This window comes from Drosophila ficusphila, unplaced genomic scaffold, assembly GCF_018152265.1.
Source record: "Drosophila ficusphila isolate 14025-0441.05 unplaced genomic scaffold, ASM1815226v1 contig_797, whole genome shotgun sequence".
In the NCBI taxonomy this organism is placed as follows: domain Eukaryota; kingdom Metazoa; phylum Arthropoda; class Insecta; order Diptera; family Drosophilidae; genus Drosophila; species Drosophila ficusphila.
Window position 1 is genome coordinate 266,791 of NW_025064743.1, and position 17,989 is coordinate 284,779.

Here is a 17,989-nt window from a genome sequence, read left to right on the forward strand (position 1 = left end):
CTGTCCAAACTGCAACTGAGATTGAGGCAAAGGTCCACCTGACTTGATCAGTGCAAGAGCAAGGACGCGTGGCTGGTTTTCCCCCTTTTCCTCACGCAGTCGACATTGTTCACGAAAAGGAAGGAAATGTGACCGAAAAACGGGAAAATAATTGACGAAATTGAATCCTGTTTTGGTCAATTGTGGGAATTGCAAGAAGGGTATTTTAAAAATATATTTTTATTTATTACAAAATAAATCATAACAGAGTAAAAAAATGGAGTTATTTATGCATCATCATGTTCCATATTCAAAACAATTAATACACCCAAGCCCACTTAACCCATCATTTACCTTTAACACACTTTTTTCATGCATCTTTCGCTCCTTCAGTCAAGTGGGTCACTTAACCTTGCCTTTGCCATTTTGATGGCCTCACTAAAGAAAAAAAAAAAAACAGAAATCTCGCAAAACAAAAACAGAACCCTTGATACTTGTTAAACAATTTTGTTGTTTGATTGCAGTAAACTCCACAAAAGCAAAGAAACCCAAGTTAGACGAAGGCAAAGCACTGCGTAAAATCAGAGAGCAGAGCGTAAAAATTAGCTTTGTTAAAAAAGTACGGGAATTTTTATGCTCAAATGTCCATTGGACAGTGCCAGCAAAAAGGTTTATGAAAAAACACTTCAGTAAAGGGCAGCATTACAAGGGATAACCAAGGGGGCGGGGCTAGAAGCAAAAAAAGTTACACAAAATGAAAATTAAACGATGCTTAAAATTACTTTTTCGTCAAACTCTTTACGCGCTCGTGGATGTTGCGTGGGAAGTATGGGTTCTTTTCACGATTCTGTTTTACCTTCATTATGCACCTCAAATCAAACACATTTTCCACCTTCCTTAGGTAAGTTTCAGTCAGCATTTTAAAAAACTTTAAAGCTGGCAAAAATAATAAGAAAAAAAAAAACAGAAAAGTGTATTAAAATTGCTCATTTAAAAGAGAATTATTTCCTTTTAATATTATAAAATACAAATATTAATTACTTTGGATCAATATTTTCATTTTATTTGCTTTATCATATTTATCTTCTTAACATCTAAGTTTTAAGACCCGGCGGTGAGCTTCGGATTTTATATCAAATTATGGTATTTGACTGTTTACCTTTCTCTCAATTTCCTTGGTGCGTCTTTATTTGCTTTTGTTAAATTAAATTTTTTAATTAGGCGACGATTCTGGGTTTGCTTTGCGCTTCTCTGCTTTCTTTTTTTCTCTTTGCGTTTCGGTGTTATTTTATTGGGACCGTCGACATTAAAATGTTAATGAAGCCGCATTAACATATGACGGTCATAAAAAGGTATTAGCTCGGACAAACACACGGTGACGCACACACACAAACACACATACACAGGCACATGAGCTCATGCAGTTAGTGCAGGATTGCGAAACGAGGGAGAAACACACCTGAATTTAACAGGAACTACCCGCTGACCGCTTGATCCTACCCAGTCCTTCCCCGGTGACTTTCCCAGCCCTGTCACTCTTGTCCTTTCTCCGTCCTCTCGTCCTTCGTTCCACCTTATGCCGCATAATCCTCTCAAATGGACACTGAAAGATCTAAACATCAGAATAAAAATAATAAAATAATAGAAGCTTAGTGACTTAAACATTGATTAACAGCCACTTTAAAATAGTTCAACCCGATATATTTTTATAAAAATATATTGCGGGCGTTATATATTAAATGGGGTACAGAATATTTGGAACGCAATTACTGCATTATATATCAATGATTAATTTCTCCCAGTGCACACAAACAGAGTAAAGGACAGGGGGCAGTGGAATCCAGGGTGCCACTGAGTTTAGGACCCGCACACATGCTGACAGACCCCACTTACAGCCAAATGGCATAAAGTTGGAATAAAAGTTGACTGGCTGCGGCTGCTCCAGCTTTTGGTCCTGGTCCTGCCAATGCTCCCGGTTGATATCCCACCTTAGCATTAGCATAACCATTGGCAGTTTGGGTGACTCGCAGTGTTCCTGACTCCGGCAAATGTCACCGCAATAGTTGCCATTCTCGCTTTGTTTAGGGTCCTTTTCAGGGATCAGCGTTGTCAGGACAACCGATCAGGGCAAAGATGTTCCAGAGTGACCGAGGCATGGTTGTGAACATGAAAGCGGGCTTAATGAGATATGCTAAACCGTCTGCTATAAAAGCTTAAATGGTATAGAAAGATGAAATTATCATATTAGAAAACAACTCAAAGGGTTTTAGTATAATACAAATTATTAAGAGCATATTTCTTTAATCTTATGAACTACACTTCTGGATTTATTCTTGACTCCTCCCAAGTTACTGTCCATCTTGGTATGTTTCTTACGTTTCCACACTTCTTGGTATACTTCGGATATGTAGGGTATTCCTTAAGTACCTCTGCGATTCTAGATATCTCACATGCTTTTATACCCACAGTTGCTCTAGTTGGGCAAGTTAATTTGCGGTTTTTGCTAAGCCAAAAAATGCCCCGCATATTTGAAGACGAAGTTGTACCACCGAAAGAAATGCGGCAGTAAAAATTTCGTTTATTTTTCCCTCTCACTCGCATGTATATTTATACGCACATAAATTTCACTGGCCCTGGCAGAGCTTACAGTTTTATGCATGGCAAAATGCCTGGGTCGCTAATAAGTTGGCGCAGAACGGGAACAAAAGCCGCGGTATATATGTAGTATGTATATTCCATCCAAAACTGCGCTCCCCATACACCATCGCATACCCATCGTTCTTGCACACATTTCACGCATTTTGATATGCAAACAAAATGCACTGAATAAAGTCGCCGCACATGGCACAAAAGGTTGGGCAAAAAAACGCCTCTGAAAAAATGCAAAAAACAGGTGGGGCCAGTAACAAAATAAAAAAGTACAGAACCGAAGGTAAAAACCGTCGAAATTTGCACGTGAACACAAAGAAGCAATTTAACAAAAAAGCAAATGGCAAACAGCACAGCGGCAAATGCAAAAATACAGGCAGAAAAAACAAACAATCCATCCAGAAATAACAATATTAATTAATTTAATTTGAGATCAACAAATGCGTATCAAAAGTACATCAAGATGGGACTTAATAATTACGTTTCAAAGTGATCAATTGACAAATAAGGACCCTTCAAATGTACTCTTATACTTTTCTCTCTCTGTCAGCAGGTGCAACAGGAAGGTTTCCATAATGCATATAGTGCACATGAGTCGGGGAGTCTCCGCTCCTCCTCTCTATCTCTGGGTTGTTTATTAAAAGTATAAACAAAAGGCTCTCCCTGGTAGCAACAAAAGGCTGGGCTTTGCTTGTGTTGTTACTTTTTAGTGCAAACTGCATAATTTATAAATGTGTTCCAAAGCTGATGGATGGCTAGAAGTAAGGCGACGCATCAGGATGTCGGAATATATGCAGAAAAGATAGCATAAGAGTATGCAAATGATCAGAAACTTGTTGGCAGACGGCTTCAAACGAACGTGGCATCGTATTTTGCAATGACACTTAATGGAATAAGCATTATTAAGCAGCACCAAGCTCTTAGTTTTTTTATATCCTGGCTATAAATAGTTAGTTTATATTTTTTATATTTTGTTCCGGTAACTTTAAGTAATATTATTCGAATAATGGTTATAGTTTTGGATTGTTTTATGTCAGAAGTGTCCTGAAAATATACTAAAGAATGTAAACCCTGTGAAACGCATTGCCCCATGCAAAACCCACAATAACAATCAATTTGCTTCTGCTGCTCGAACACCACAAAGTAAAGGGAGCCCGAATGTCGTTTGTCAACACAAACCGAAACGCGAACGTGAGTGCAGCGAGAGCCGTGGAAAATACCAATAACCGGGAAAGATGACGTCGAAGAGAAAACAATAACAAACAATATTTTGCAGTAAGGTAGCAAAATCAATTTTCGTTACCAGACCAGGCAATCAAAACAACGAGATCACGCGACACTGGCACGCCCATTAAACCTTGGTGCCCCTACTTTTCCACCTGCCACGCGAAACCATTCGTTTTCGAGTGTGTTTAAGTTCTCCTTGGGTTAAACACCGTATTTGACGGGTCATTACGTTCCTTTGCGAAATAATTAAAGGGGAAAGGGATATTCACCTGAGCACGCAAAAAGCGAAATGGGCCAATTCGATCAGCTGATGGGGCAGCCGCCCACTTGTTGCCCAATTTGCCAATTCTACACAAGCTATTCCATGGCCTCTTTCGCTTTTTCTCACTCTCATTAGCCAAAAGAATTCATTAAAAAAACACTGACAACCGGCAGATTCAAATAATAATAAAAAAGAAGGGGGAGACGAAAAGGCAAAAGCCAAGTGATACAGAAGCGGCGGCAACAAATTAAAAGCCATAAAAGGCATCAAATTATGTGACGCACTCTTGGGTGTTGCCACAAACGGAAGAAAGGGGCGGAGGCCCACTGGAGAAGGCCAAGCGAAGGCAGCCTATTTGTTAACCCCAGCGTGCCGGCAAACAAAGTTTTTCAATTTCAGGCGCATAATAAGGCGACACAAAGAGACATTGCGGGAGGATGGGATCCAAAAAAAAGGAGGGGAGGAAGCGTCAACAAAAAGTGGGAACTTATCGCAATTGAAGAACTACACTTACGATGAAGTTTGTAGAATTTAGTAAATTAATATCAACATAAACTTTCACATCGAAATATACAAAAAATATAATATAAAATCTTAAATCTTGCAAGGTTTGATAGCTTCATAGCACAAGAAAGAATTAGTTGATCTTTTTTTTAATTCGCAAAGAACTTGTAGAACTTAACATCCTTTTTCTAGGGTATAATAACCGGCAATGATGGAAAGAGGAAAATGGGACAGGAAGAGTGGTACAAGGGCAAAGCGAGTGCCGTCGTCGTCTCAGAGGAAAATGAAATTATGAATGTGCGTTTGGCAACAACCGCACCCCAGACACCCACGTAGACCGACCTCACCTGGCGCCCCGGTCCCCACTGCACAACGTTCTGCACCACCCTGAACCCGCCCCCTTCCACCCACCGCCCCTGTGGTGTGTGCTCATTTTTCTGTCAAGGTGTCATAAATGACGCGACGTTGGCGGCATCGCCATTGCCGTCGCATGCGTGTAAGTAAAATAAATGAGGCTCGGCACAATGGCAGCGACAGCCAGGCAAACTGAGGCGGGTGGTGGGCAACAGCCAAGTGGAAAAAAAGCCAAATGAATGACACAAACCACAGAGCAACAGTGCCAAAAAAAGAACGCCAGCAGTATTAATTAAATAAACTTCCAAATACCCTGTGCATTTAAATAAATATATTTGCTGAAATTTAATTATAAAAATTGCTTTAATTTGATTTGACGCTTATTAAATTCTTTTTTCCCAACTTAGAAAATTTATTTTTACTCGTGAAATACATTGTTTATATGTGCACAACTTTTTAAGCAGCATAAAGCAATTAAAAATTAGACTCCCTAAATGTCAACGTTATTAAATGAAAAGCTATTTGCAAATAAATATTTTCATTGGACGTAATATACTCCATTATATTAATTTTACTGGGTATGAGAATCGGGTATATTGCCAGAAAGGTCATGGCGTATAACCATTTTATTTATAGCATTATTTGCATACGCTCAAATGAACGGCAAACATTTTTCAAGTCAGAAATAAAATAAGTAAATTTAATTAAGAAGATTTTTGTTCGTTTTTGGTTGTCTCGATTTAAACGAGTTGCCGTTGTGAGCCCTACAGGTAAACGAACTTGACAGTTTTAAAATAATAATGTTAATATGATCCGCGCAGGATATGTTAAAATTGGAACCTTACACTGAAAACTGCAATAAGAACAAGTCCATCGGAAATAGTGATTCCTATTCACGGTACGCAATTACACAGGCTGCTCGAAAAATCCTTCAGAGAACAGACTGCGAATGATGCTCCAAAAGAAATCCAATTTAATGACTGCGAAGCAGTCCCGCCGGAATCTTCAGGAACCCAACTCAACCGATGGACAACCGTGCCCTGATGACTTGTGCCGACAGTCTGTGCACTGAAACAAAGCAATAATCAATTGAAAATTAATAAAAAAATAGAAATCATTAATCTAATCATTGAAATAAAATGTATTTAAACAATTTTTATTCAAGCATTAATCGAGTTCATATACAAGTAAAATACATTGAAATATAATTTTTTTATAAGTGCATCTTTAGCCCCATTTTGAATCCGTGGTCCGCGTCTTTGTTTTCATTGTGGCTGTCACTTCGGACGCAGAGCCACGTTAATGGCGAGTGTAAAATGCTTTAAGCCAAGACCAAGACCTCCATCAGCCTGGAAAGCAAAGGAGATGGAAGGACACGGTGGTGAATGGCAAAACAGACCATCGTGAAGCGTTGTTGGAAGCAAAAAAAGAGTTTAATTAACACGAAAATGGTTTCAATTACATAAAATTACGTTTCTTTGCATTGACGTTGCCATTATAGTGGTCCTTTCCCGGACTTTCACTCCTTTCGCCCCTCGTATAAATGAGCTTCAGGCAATGCAGTGGGTGTGGACAAAAGGGGCGGGGGCGGAGTGGGGGCGTGGCTCAGTTGATTTGGGCACGGAGATTTATTGGGCGTCAGTTGAGCAAATTAGTTGAAATTGTCAGTTAAGGCAGTTGAAAAAGTTGCGACTGGAGTTTTAGCGCAGTTTTACGAAGAACCTGAAGTTTTTATCGGAGCAGAAAATCTTTGATGAAGAAGGGAGTAATTTGGATCTCCAGAGAAATATAAGTTTTTATATATTGTTACGCAGTGAAATTATGAAGATGTAGTAATTTCTTGTATACATTTTTATGCAAGTGATTACAGAAAGAAACCATGAATAAACAAGTTGGTTCGGCATTTATAGTATGCAGCATTTATCTGTAAATATCCCTTAAACCTTTAGAAAAATTGTAAAATCACTATTTTAGCCTTTACTTCTCCCACTTTAATATTTGCACGCTTTAATCTGGAAAAGCACTTTGTCGGACATTCAATTCGACTGGAGCTTCCCCCCTCGTTATCTGAAAAATTCCGGGTCGCGGTCCGTTTGCCATTATTGACACATTAATCAAACAATGGACAAGTACTTTCAATTTATTTCCCGCCATCATTTTAAAGCGCTTCCCCTCGACGGAGGGGCAAACAAAGCGCAGACATTCCCGGCGAGGGTTCAGAGCACTTTGGTGACCTCGGCCTATGAGGGGACAGGAAGTGGGGCTGCCCTTTCTGCAGATTAGCTATCATTATAAATATTGACCGACTGGCTGAGGGACGAACTAAGCGAGCTGCAGACACGACACTCTGTCCGACGCATTGCATACGACAAATTAGGTTGATTGCTCGGGGTCCAAGTACCTGGGTCTCGGTTCCCGCCCACTGTCAGCGTTTCAATTAGGCCGCGGTCCCTGCACTGTTTCTTTTTTCTCTTATTTTTCTTCTTTTTTTCCTCTATTTAATTTGATTCATCTATTTTGATAGCAGGGCCAGCGGTGGAATGGTGAAATGAAGGAATCGCGAAAGCGATTTGGCTTTGCATATTTTAGCGCTATTTCTATCGCATAACTTTGGCCTGGGATCGTGCGCAAAAATAGCAACAAATACCGCATACTTTTGGCTTAATAGTCATAAATTTCCTTTGTGCCATTTCTTGTGCTGAAAACTCGTAAACTCTGGTCTCCTCTCTTTTACTTTTGCCCATTTCACGTCGCTCTTTGACCTCAAATATGGTAAGGATATTTCCCCCTTCCGCAGCTGATTTTATACAGAAACTAAAAGGGGTTATATAACTCAGCTTTGGAACGTGTAAATATATTTATATGGGAATGTTTTTAAACCTCGGATAATACGGTAACAATTTTCAATTTTAGTGTTCAGTTTCTTTTCATATAAAAAAACGTTTTGTTTAGAAAATTTTATCAATTTGCCAATAAAACTTGATGCACTTTTTTCCATTTAAGGGTACTTTTGCAGGTGTTTAGCATATTTAAGCTTAACTTTTTAAATGCTAAGTGTATTTCTCGTTTTTGTTTTGGTCATTAACATTTACTTGACTTTGGTTTACCCTCGACAAAAATGTGACGCCACATATTTTTCTTGCGAACATTCATCACGTTGCATCAGAATTAAATTTGCATTTTCCTAGACCAGAACACGCTGCTTTTCTACCCTTTAATAAAGCTCACATGCTGAAAAATTTATTAGACGACAGCCCCAAAATGTAGGCAATGCTTTTTGCATTTACATTCTAATCAGCTATTAAACTACAATTATTAAGTGCAACAAAGAGGGGGATACACACATAGTTGCCCGTGCTGGCTATAAATTAAATCACTGCGTTCTGACCTCGGGGGCGTGTGTAATTGATTTTGAATGACCACGCCTTCGCCCGAAGTTACAGTTAACGCCCACCTTAGTTCACTACAGTTCAACAAGTTTTCAATTGAATATGCTTTTAAATATTGATTTGTATTTACATGTTTTTACAACTGCAACAGTTTGTATAACTAATAGTTCTGTTGTCAATGCAAATGAATGTGTTTAAAGCTCGATGGCAGTCATCATTTAATAGTAACAAGTATGAAAAGGCAAACAAATATCAATATGTGGTCGACTTTTACGAAAAGGCTCAACTTTTTCTCTTAGTTAGTTACCACTTTTTGTTTTTTTCATGAAAGCGAAATTAATACATATTATGTACTATCTATTAATTCATTCGAAAAAATTCAGCTTTAGCTCAAAAAAAAATGTCCCTGTTTTTGTTATTTAACTTTTTTACCACTTCAATTATGGTATATTAATTAGGTCACTACTGAAAGCTGACTTCTTTCTTCATTTTTCATTGAAAATATGTTCATTTAATTTATGTTCCTTCGATAAAAAACTCACTTAATTATGAAAATTAACAATTAATTGTGGGCATATTAAATTGTTTTCACTCTAAGCTTTATCTGTCCAAAATAATTGGCATAGCTCGAATGCGTGCCATGGAGATCAAGTGAGCCGGACAAACACACGCAGGGGGATTTACATGGAGTTGGGGAAAAATTCTTTAGCGCTTTGTCTCCCATCGGACATTCTCGTGGGCATTTAAATTCTGTGAAGCAGCCATAAATTATGCGCTTTATCAGCGATAAAAGTAAATACAGTTGTTGCTACAAACACGCCTATTGGGAGGCGGTGGGCTTACCTGTCTTACCTTTCCCTCCCCCTTCAAATCCCCACCCAGCGGGACCCCACCCACCTCTAGCATTTGCTATTGGGTCAACTGTCCCCAGGATTGCGTACATAAAAGAAGGGAAATTGCTTTTCACTATGGTTACTTTTTAGGGATACTCAGTAATTTGAAGGGATTTAATTACAGTTTGAATATCATATTATATCATAATAGTTTAATTAAGCTCTAAAATTATATTAAATGCTCTGATTGATTTTTGATTCAAATGGAACGGAAATACGTTTTAACATAAAATATATATATGACTATTTATATTTATTTGGGAAGAACTATAAATAGGTACAACAACTATTTTTTTTTACTAGCTATGAGTACAGGGTAGGAAAAATGAGGAAGCCAGCTGGAGCAGCGACATGTAAATGAATAATTCAAAGTGTCCTGCAACGGTGTCCTGCGTCGGGCGTAATGCGTAAAGCACGCAAAAGATTACACATACCAGGGCACCTGTGTGTGCGTGAGTGTCCGTGTGAGTGCGTACCTGCGTGTGTGTGTAGTTAAAGCTTTATCTGAGGGGTGCCAAACCAGAGACGGCCTACAAAAGCAACAACCGCATGCGACAAATATTTAACATTGGCATATTTTTCACACACACACACACACACTGAAGGAGGGAAAGCCGCACAAAAGGCCCCACCCCCTGCCCCGCCCACCTTCAACTCCCACCTGGCTTATGCATGTTTTATCTTGCCCACGTGGAATTTGCGTGCGTTTAAACGTTTTCGATAAGGTTTCGCTTTTAACCCGCAGACGTTCCCCCAGCCTCGAATTCACCCCCTTACCAACACACACACACACACTGAAGCCCTGACTTGTTTATGTCTCACTGTAACTGTGTGTGTGTGTGACTGCAGTCGTGTGTGAGTGTGTGTCTGGCATATTTGTATATGCGTGTTAAGACCTCGGCTGATAAAAATGCCTTTGGTTAAACATTCTCACCCTTTGACCCCTTGGGGTAGGCATGCATAACATACGATCCTGAGCCCAACAAACAAACAAAAAACGAAGCCAAACAGCGAAATATGTCCCTCAGTGGACCGTTGGACCGTTAAAGATTTTCAAAAGATTTCCCCACATTTTATGGGGTTAAGCGGTGGCAATCGGCATTGATCGAAAGTCCATTTTAATGGGCGTTTAAACATCTGCATAAAAGCAAACATGGCTTTAGTTGGTTTTCAAGTAATTTCAAAAAAATTTAATGAGCTGAACACAATTGAACTTCTGTTGAACTAATTTTAGAAGAAGAAAGACAAACCATATTGGGCTAGATAAACTGGCATCATTAGACAACCCTTAAATAGTTTATATTCCACCATTTTCTGGAAAAAAACAATAATGATTTTCCTTTAAATTCTTCCTCTCCATTTTATTTTAAGCTTTAAATAAATTCCCCGAAAATATAACCACCAAAATCGTGCAGAGCCTAGAGCAACAGCAGAAAGCGCTTTAAGCAATTGTTATCGACATGGAGCGTCTGCAGTGGAGTTTCCGCGAGCCCCTTTCAGAAAGTCGTATCGCACATCGGGATCACAGGGGCTGGGCAGTGCTGGTTTCGTGTTATTAAACGCGGATTAAGTGGCAGACCCGGGACCTGAACCGCACCGAAACCACACCAGAAAACCGACCAGACGACCCCGGCCAGACTCCGTGGCTTGCATGTGCATAAATTATAATGCGACGCTTCCTGCCAAATACGCCCCTCTTTTTCCGAATGGGATTTCGCGCTCCATCTCCATCTCCATCGCCATCGCCATCGCCAACGAGTCCTCCTGCTCCTGCAACTCCATCTGCAGGCACTGCTTACTTTAACATAGTCCAATTTATCGTTACTTTGTTTGGCACACAATTTTATGCTTAATATGTGTCGGCGGCACTCGCATATGGGGCTCCACACCGAGGGAAAATTAGGCATAAATTAATGAAAAACTAAGATAAAAATACATAGTAATTTAAAGTTTGTAATAAGGGTTAAAAAAAAGTTAAATATCATTCAAATTAATTGACAAATATGCAAATATAATAAATAAGAAAATTAAATATAATTGTGTTTAAACATTGTGAAAATTATTGTTCAAAGTTTTTCATATTCTCTACTTGATATATTTTTTTGCGAGTGCAACGAAGTCCATTCCTGCTTCTCGTTCTGGTCACGGCTCTTCCCTTCGAAGCACATGCAATATTTAAATTGCAGTCATGGCCGTAGCTACTCCATATCCATAACCGTATCTCGAGCTGGGTATCTGGTATCTGCCACCCATCCATACTCGTATCGTTTCCTGTCCGTTGACATGGCCAGCGGCCCTGGCATTGATCGGTGCACAGAAGGAGCAGCCGAACCAGGGAGCCGAACTCATTGCGACTATGCAAACTCACAACTGCATAAATTTACCACCAACTTTGCATTTATCATAAGGGAAATGTGCAGGAAAATGTCATCTGCATGCGGTTCTCACAAAACAAGCAGCTATCTGGTGAATTAATATAAGTTATAAATATATATTTTAGGCTTTAAAAAGCTGTATACATCATTAAGTTAAAATAAGTCAAAAGGTTTTGATTCTAGAAAGTCACCTCCAAAGACAAATAGTCAGTTAAACAAACTTACAACTTGAAAAGCAAAAGGGCTAAGGACGTGAAGAAAACATTTTGTTTACAAGTTCTCTCATTGGCATTTGAAAACTAATTCATCGTAAATGAAAAGCCAAACAAATACAAATATTCTGACAGGGCAGGAGTGGGGGTTTTCACTTTGGCAATTTCGTGTGCTTCGAAAATGGCACTTCAACCGAAGGACGTATGACCGACCAGGCACTTCGGTGGCCAAACAATGGATCCTGCTATTGCAGTGGCATAAATTTGGGACTGAACCGAACCGTCGCTTCCATTCGGTTCGATTTCCCCCGGCAGTTGCATGTCACAAACGCTAAAACAACATGCACTTAAAAAAGCCAGGATAGCTCCGCCACCCCCACAAACTCATCTAATGGATGTCTGTGTGTATGTGTGTGTGTGTGTGCGTTGTTGAGAAAATAAACAAAATGCTTGTTGATATTTTGTGGCAGCCAATGAAGCAAACAACTTTCTGTCCATCCGTTTGTCTTGTGTGTCCATAGCATCCGTTGGCCTGCAGCGGAATCGGTAAAATCAACAAGACCCCGAGTCCACAGCAAAATGGTTTGGTTTGGGCCATGTTCAGTTCGGTCGACCCGCTCTAAAAGCTGCTTCCATCTGCCGCATAATTGCAAACAAAAGTGGAAAATATGTGTGCCAATCGGTCGAGATCGAGTTCGAATTCGCATTTCAATCTCAACTGGAATTCGAGCTGAGCAATGAGTTATCACGTTTCACTTGCTGCCTTTTAAGTCTCGTGCCACAAATCGCATCAGGGGAGAGTCGCACTCCTTCAAAGTCACCGAGAGTGTAATCGAAAACACAGCGTCTCAGGTGGTAATTCACTGGAAAAACAAATGGCTTGAAGCAATGTCAAAAATGTTGGAAATAAAATATGTCTTTGGAGAGTCTACAAGTTTGTTATTTGAAACCATTATATCCAAAAGCAACTGTTTATCATTCTGGCAGTTAAAAAACATTTAAATGTTGTAAAAATGTGGAATATTCAGGAATATATTGCCAACAAGTAATTAGACAAAAACACTTAAGTCACCTATATTTAGCTTCAAATTCTAAGATCGTCATTCAATGATGAGTACCAAAATTAGTTTGATCATTCAAATACCTTAAGGACATAAGAGACCGATCTCCTAGGAAAATCAGATACATGTAACCCCCATCAAAGCGTTATATCTAAAGCCCAGCCGGATTGACGTCTTACCCCGTAGCAGCCGATTGCCACCATTGTTGGCGACAGATTTTAGCCGCTTGTTAGTGGCTAACAGTGGCGTTCATAAATACACACACCGCAGCGAGTGAGCTGGGTTAGCATCGAATCCTTGTCACATGCTGGGTTACACCTTGAACCCCGCGTGCGTTGGATATTTTTCTGCGGGATTGCCCGCTTTTCCTGCTTTTGCCTGCTTTTCCTGCTTTTTCCGCTCCACTCCGCGGCTTCTACAACAAAGCAACGTTTACGGCAGCAACCGCAGCGAAGGGGCACAAGGTAACCTGCACACACATCCCGAGTAAACCATATAAATAAACAAAGCTCTGGTCGTCGTCCTGCGTCCTGCGTCCCTACGCACTTTGTCGTGGAGCGAGAAACGAGAGGCAAACTGTCGAAACTGTCAGGATGTCAAATAAGCGACAGTGGGTGGTAGACAGCAGGAAGTACGCTGGTTCCGAGTCCAGAGCCAACCAAAACAGAACAGGACAGGACTAGCGGCAGTATCAGGATCAGGAGAAGGACCACCGCCACCCTAGGCATATTTATTGGAAATCTGAAACAGCTCCAATGTCTACACTGAAAATAATGGGTTACGGGAAATGTCATAACAACATTCACAACTAAAATAAACTCTTCACTTCTTTTAATCAGTTTCCCAAGCTTGAATGTTTATTTTATTGGTGAATATTATTGTATGCTTTTTACAAGAAAATTAAGCCAGGTTCAAGATTTTTCTGAGTGCCATTTTCACCCACGCCAGTGGCAAAGTCTCCCTGACCATGTATCCATGTCCGGCATCGGGCACAAAGAATTTGTTACATGAAATTGTTAACGGGCTGAAGCCGATGCCTCGACTCGACTCTACTCGACTGCGTTTGATGCCTTTTGCTGATATATGGCCAACCTTTGACATCCTTTAAACGAGCAACATGATGCTCTAGATTATGGCCAGGAGATTGGCTCGTGGCTCGACTTTTCCCTGTTGGCTCCTCGGTTTGCCCGGATTGTCTCACTTGGGCGATACGTCAATGTGACAGTTTGATAATTTATTTTGTTCAAATTTTGTTTTTCCTTCGCATGGGGGAAAGCGCTTAAATAAGTTATCAACGAGAAACGAGGGCCATGTAAATGGCAGCACGTAAATGAATGAAATTATTTTGCAACAAATTAAGGCAAATTTATGCGTTGAGACGACAGGACAGGGGATTCGAGATGGGTTGCCGATGGGTTGGCGATGGGACCCGGGAATCCTTGTAACAGGAAACACAATCCACGGGCAAACAAACAAAAGCGAAATCGGAACGCAACGAAACGAAACCAACAAACAAACAAACAATGAAACGAAAGCGGTAGCCTCGAAGAGGGAGAAAAGGGGAAAAGCGAAGAGTTTTCCTTTAGCGGAATCTGAGCAAGGCTTTGTGCAACAAAGTGAAGAACCCGGCTGCCCTCTTTTCCGATTTTTCTCCACGAGCGCGGGCTAACTGGGTCCGCTCTGCACTTGTACATATCGAGATATATATATTTTTTTTATTTCCAAGCCTCACTTGCCGAATCAAATGTCAATAGAGAGTACATTTCATTCAGCCGGGGCGATGCTTTTCCGCCCAACAACACCCAGTTTTCAGTTCCCGCATTGTAGCTGTCACAGTGTTTGGTTGCGGATTTTAAGCTTTTCCCTCTTTGGCAGCACGGTTTTTCCACGCCTGCCGTTTTCCTTTAACGATAGAGAATCCCAACTTCCAAGAAATACATGTAACACCTGAAAAAAAGAGATTTCATTTTACTTTATAATCGAATTATAGCTTTCCTAAGAATAAAATCATCATAGAATGGAATATAATTAACAGCCTTTAGATTGTTCGTAAACATTTTCATATAAGCTTTGTCCCTTTTTAAAAATTGTAACCCTACACTTTATATTCACCTAGTTAAAAAAAAAAAACAAAACTTTATAACTTGTTTAGTTTTGTAGGTTTTTTGTCTCAAAGAGCATTTAAAGTTCAATGTTTTTGTTCAGAGCTCTCTAATCTGCTTTCTGGTTCTGATTCTGGTTTTATTTCCGGCCATCTTCCCGATGCTGTCCGCCCACTTTCCACCCACCAGCTGAGATGCCTTGGATTTGCTTTTTATTTGCACGGAAATGTATAATTTTTCCGAGTCAAATGTAAATACTTTTAGCGTATTTTTGTGGGCTTCATTGGGTGGTTGGCTCGCCTTGAATTCTTCGAAGATGAAGCCGGGGGCGTGGCACATGCAAATGACACGCCTGATGCTGCGTAAATAATTTTAGCGCTCTCTCCTTTGGCATAAAATGCTAAATAAACATTTTATTCTTCGCAGAATTTCCATCCTCAAATGTGGGTCAAAATGGTGTCCGAAGAAGGCACTTTTATCCCGAAACCAGATGCCGAAAATATAGTTTAATTGTATGCGTGTGGGCTGCGGTTCCGTTTGAGTTGGTGCAAATGTCACGTTTCAACAGCTCAATTTTCGGTTTTGGCGATACGCGAAGAAAACTTTTCGATCCAATTAAATTCACCGAAAGCCGAAATTTCGATTTGACAATTTATGCATCCTTGTGAGACGCCGCTGGCATATTTATTCCCATCGATGGCTAGACAATGACGCCTGTGGCCCAATAAATAACGCTCCCTTTTGACACAATCGAAATTGGCTGGCAAACAAATTTTTTTTAACCAGATATGGCCCCTTTTTTGTTGTCAACTCGCAGCAAAGGTCAAACACTTAACCCGCGTTAAGGGGAAAAAATGTGACATCAAATTATGGTATGTAAGCGGATTCCTGCCATTATCAAGAACAATCTAATAGCCATGGGCCCAGACAGAAAACAAATTTTGGTTTCAATAGCGAGAAACCACAGGGCGAAAAAGATAAATTTATATTTAATAATAGGAATACGATTTGTAAAGGTCGTTAACATTGAATATGGTTAATTGCTGTATTGCTATACATTTTCTTTCTATAATTCTTTCTAATCTAGTTTGCTTAGACACCAAAACTTCACGGAAACTGAAAGCCCTCATTCTAAACTCGTACTCGCTCTGATAACTTTACCGACTACCTTAACAAAAATTAGTTAACAATTATATTTTGCACTTTCTTAGATTTACACTCACTATGACGGCTAAGAAGACCACGTTCGATATGATGAACTTGGGGTATCCTATTAACTCGGATCCTTATGAGGTGGAAAGCCAGTCGTCGGTATCGCCAAAGGAGCGAGCCCAAACAGTATTGTCCCATAAGGAACTCAGGTACAAGCTGTACAAGGAGGCCCAGAACATGATGCCGGACTTTCTTCGGGACCCGTCTTCTAGTTCGGATGACTCCGATGATATTGAAATTCCAGAGACACCGTACGAAAGGGCACGTCGCCTAACCTTTGCTCGACGCCGCAGATTGCACTACAATGAGTTTGCCACGGTAGAACTGGCCAGGCGACTGATCCACGATGAGTTCAATACCTCGGACACAAGTCTTCGCAGCGAGTATGACGGCTTGCTCCCGGAAGCCGTAGAGGCGGAGTGTCCACCTTGTGAGGAGCAATCCAAGGAGTCTATTGCGTTTATCCAATATAATCGGCCTACAATCACTTCGCATATGTCAGACGACAGTATGCCGAAGGAGGATCCTGAGCCGGGATTCCATCCCACTCATCACTGCTACAGCAAGCTAATAAGTACCTTCGCAATACCACCAGTCGTGGAGATTTCCCTACCCGAATTCGGAACAAGCACTATCTGCTGTACCAACTGCACCGATACCAACTGCACCACCACCAATTTCGCCACCATCTGTGAAGGAAGAAGAACCCGAAGAACCGGAAGAACCAGATCCTGAGGAGAATCCCGATATGAACATCGATGTGTTAAAGCACACTCGAGTCATTGACCGTGGCGAGCAATTTGACTTGAAGAGTCCTGTTGAAAAAGCACGGAAAAGCAATCGTTCAACCATTTCGAAGAAATCTAGAAGTTCTAAAGGGCGTCAGCTATAAATTAAAATCAAATAGCACACACCAAGTAATTCAAGTTACGCAAGCCGTTGTCCGCTTTGGTTAAGGTTGAAATGCTATAGCCACCAATGACATAAAAAAATATTAATATTTTCAAGAATTTATAAATAAAATATGGGGACAGAAAATAGTTATGGGTGACATATAACATAAATGCTTGTTCAGAGCCTACTAGTTTAAAATCATTTGCTAATAAAATTGCCAAGGCTTAAGTGTGTTATTTTAATCTTCAAGTCAAGCGAACGCTTAACAGCCAACGCTTCCAAACTAATTTAGACACCAAATAACCGTAATCGCCTCTGATCTCAAATGACTCCATCTAAGGGCTTTTTGCCCAGCACAGCTTAAAAAATATAGTTTTCTCAACCCAAAGACCGCACAATTATTTGGGCCATAAAGGACCCAACCCACACAAACGGACACATGAGAGGATAGAGGACATTCAAAGGGATAACTAAGTGTGCAACTACGATAATGACGCCTCGGGTTGCGAGGGCAAAAAGAGGAAGTGAGAGAGAATGGCAATAAAAAGGGTATTTCAATTTTTTTCAAAGCTCCTCACTATCGGATGGGTCTGCAAGAGGAAGCTCATGCTTGTGTGAGAGATTTTACTATAGCTTCCATAATTCTATCAATAGTGAATTTATATATTATATAAAACTTATTTTAAAATCTGCTACAAATAACATGAGAAGTCATCGAAGTCAATGTTTTTTAATCCTAACACAAATAGTCAGTCACTTAAGTCAATCAATTTGTCTGATTGATTTCAATATTTTTTAAGCAAATTCAAATTTCCAAGTGCCATTGAAATTTATATATAATTTTACATTAACCAGTTTATTTTGCGTACTGCTACC

General features: G+C 40.1%; 1 protein-coding gene across 1 annotated transcript; it reads left to right on the forward strand.

Annotated features, from left to right (window-relative positions):
• Positions 1 to 16,133: 16,133 nt before the first annotated feature.
• LOC108101141 lies at positions 16,134 to 17,341 on the forward strand. Its single transcript, XM_017205364.2, has one exon. The coding sequence runs from the start codon at positions 16,232 to 16,234 to the stop codon at positions 16,952 to 16,954; it is 723 nt and encodes a 240-aa protein (XP_017060853.2). The 5' UTR covers positions 16,134 to 16,231; the 3' UTR covers positions 16,955 to 17,341.
• Positions 17,342 to 17,989: the final 648 nt, after the last annotated feature.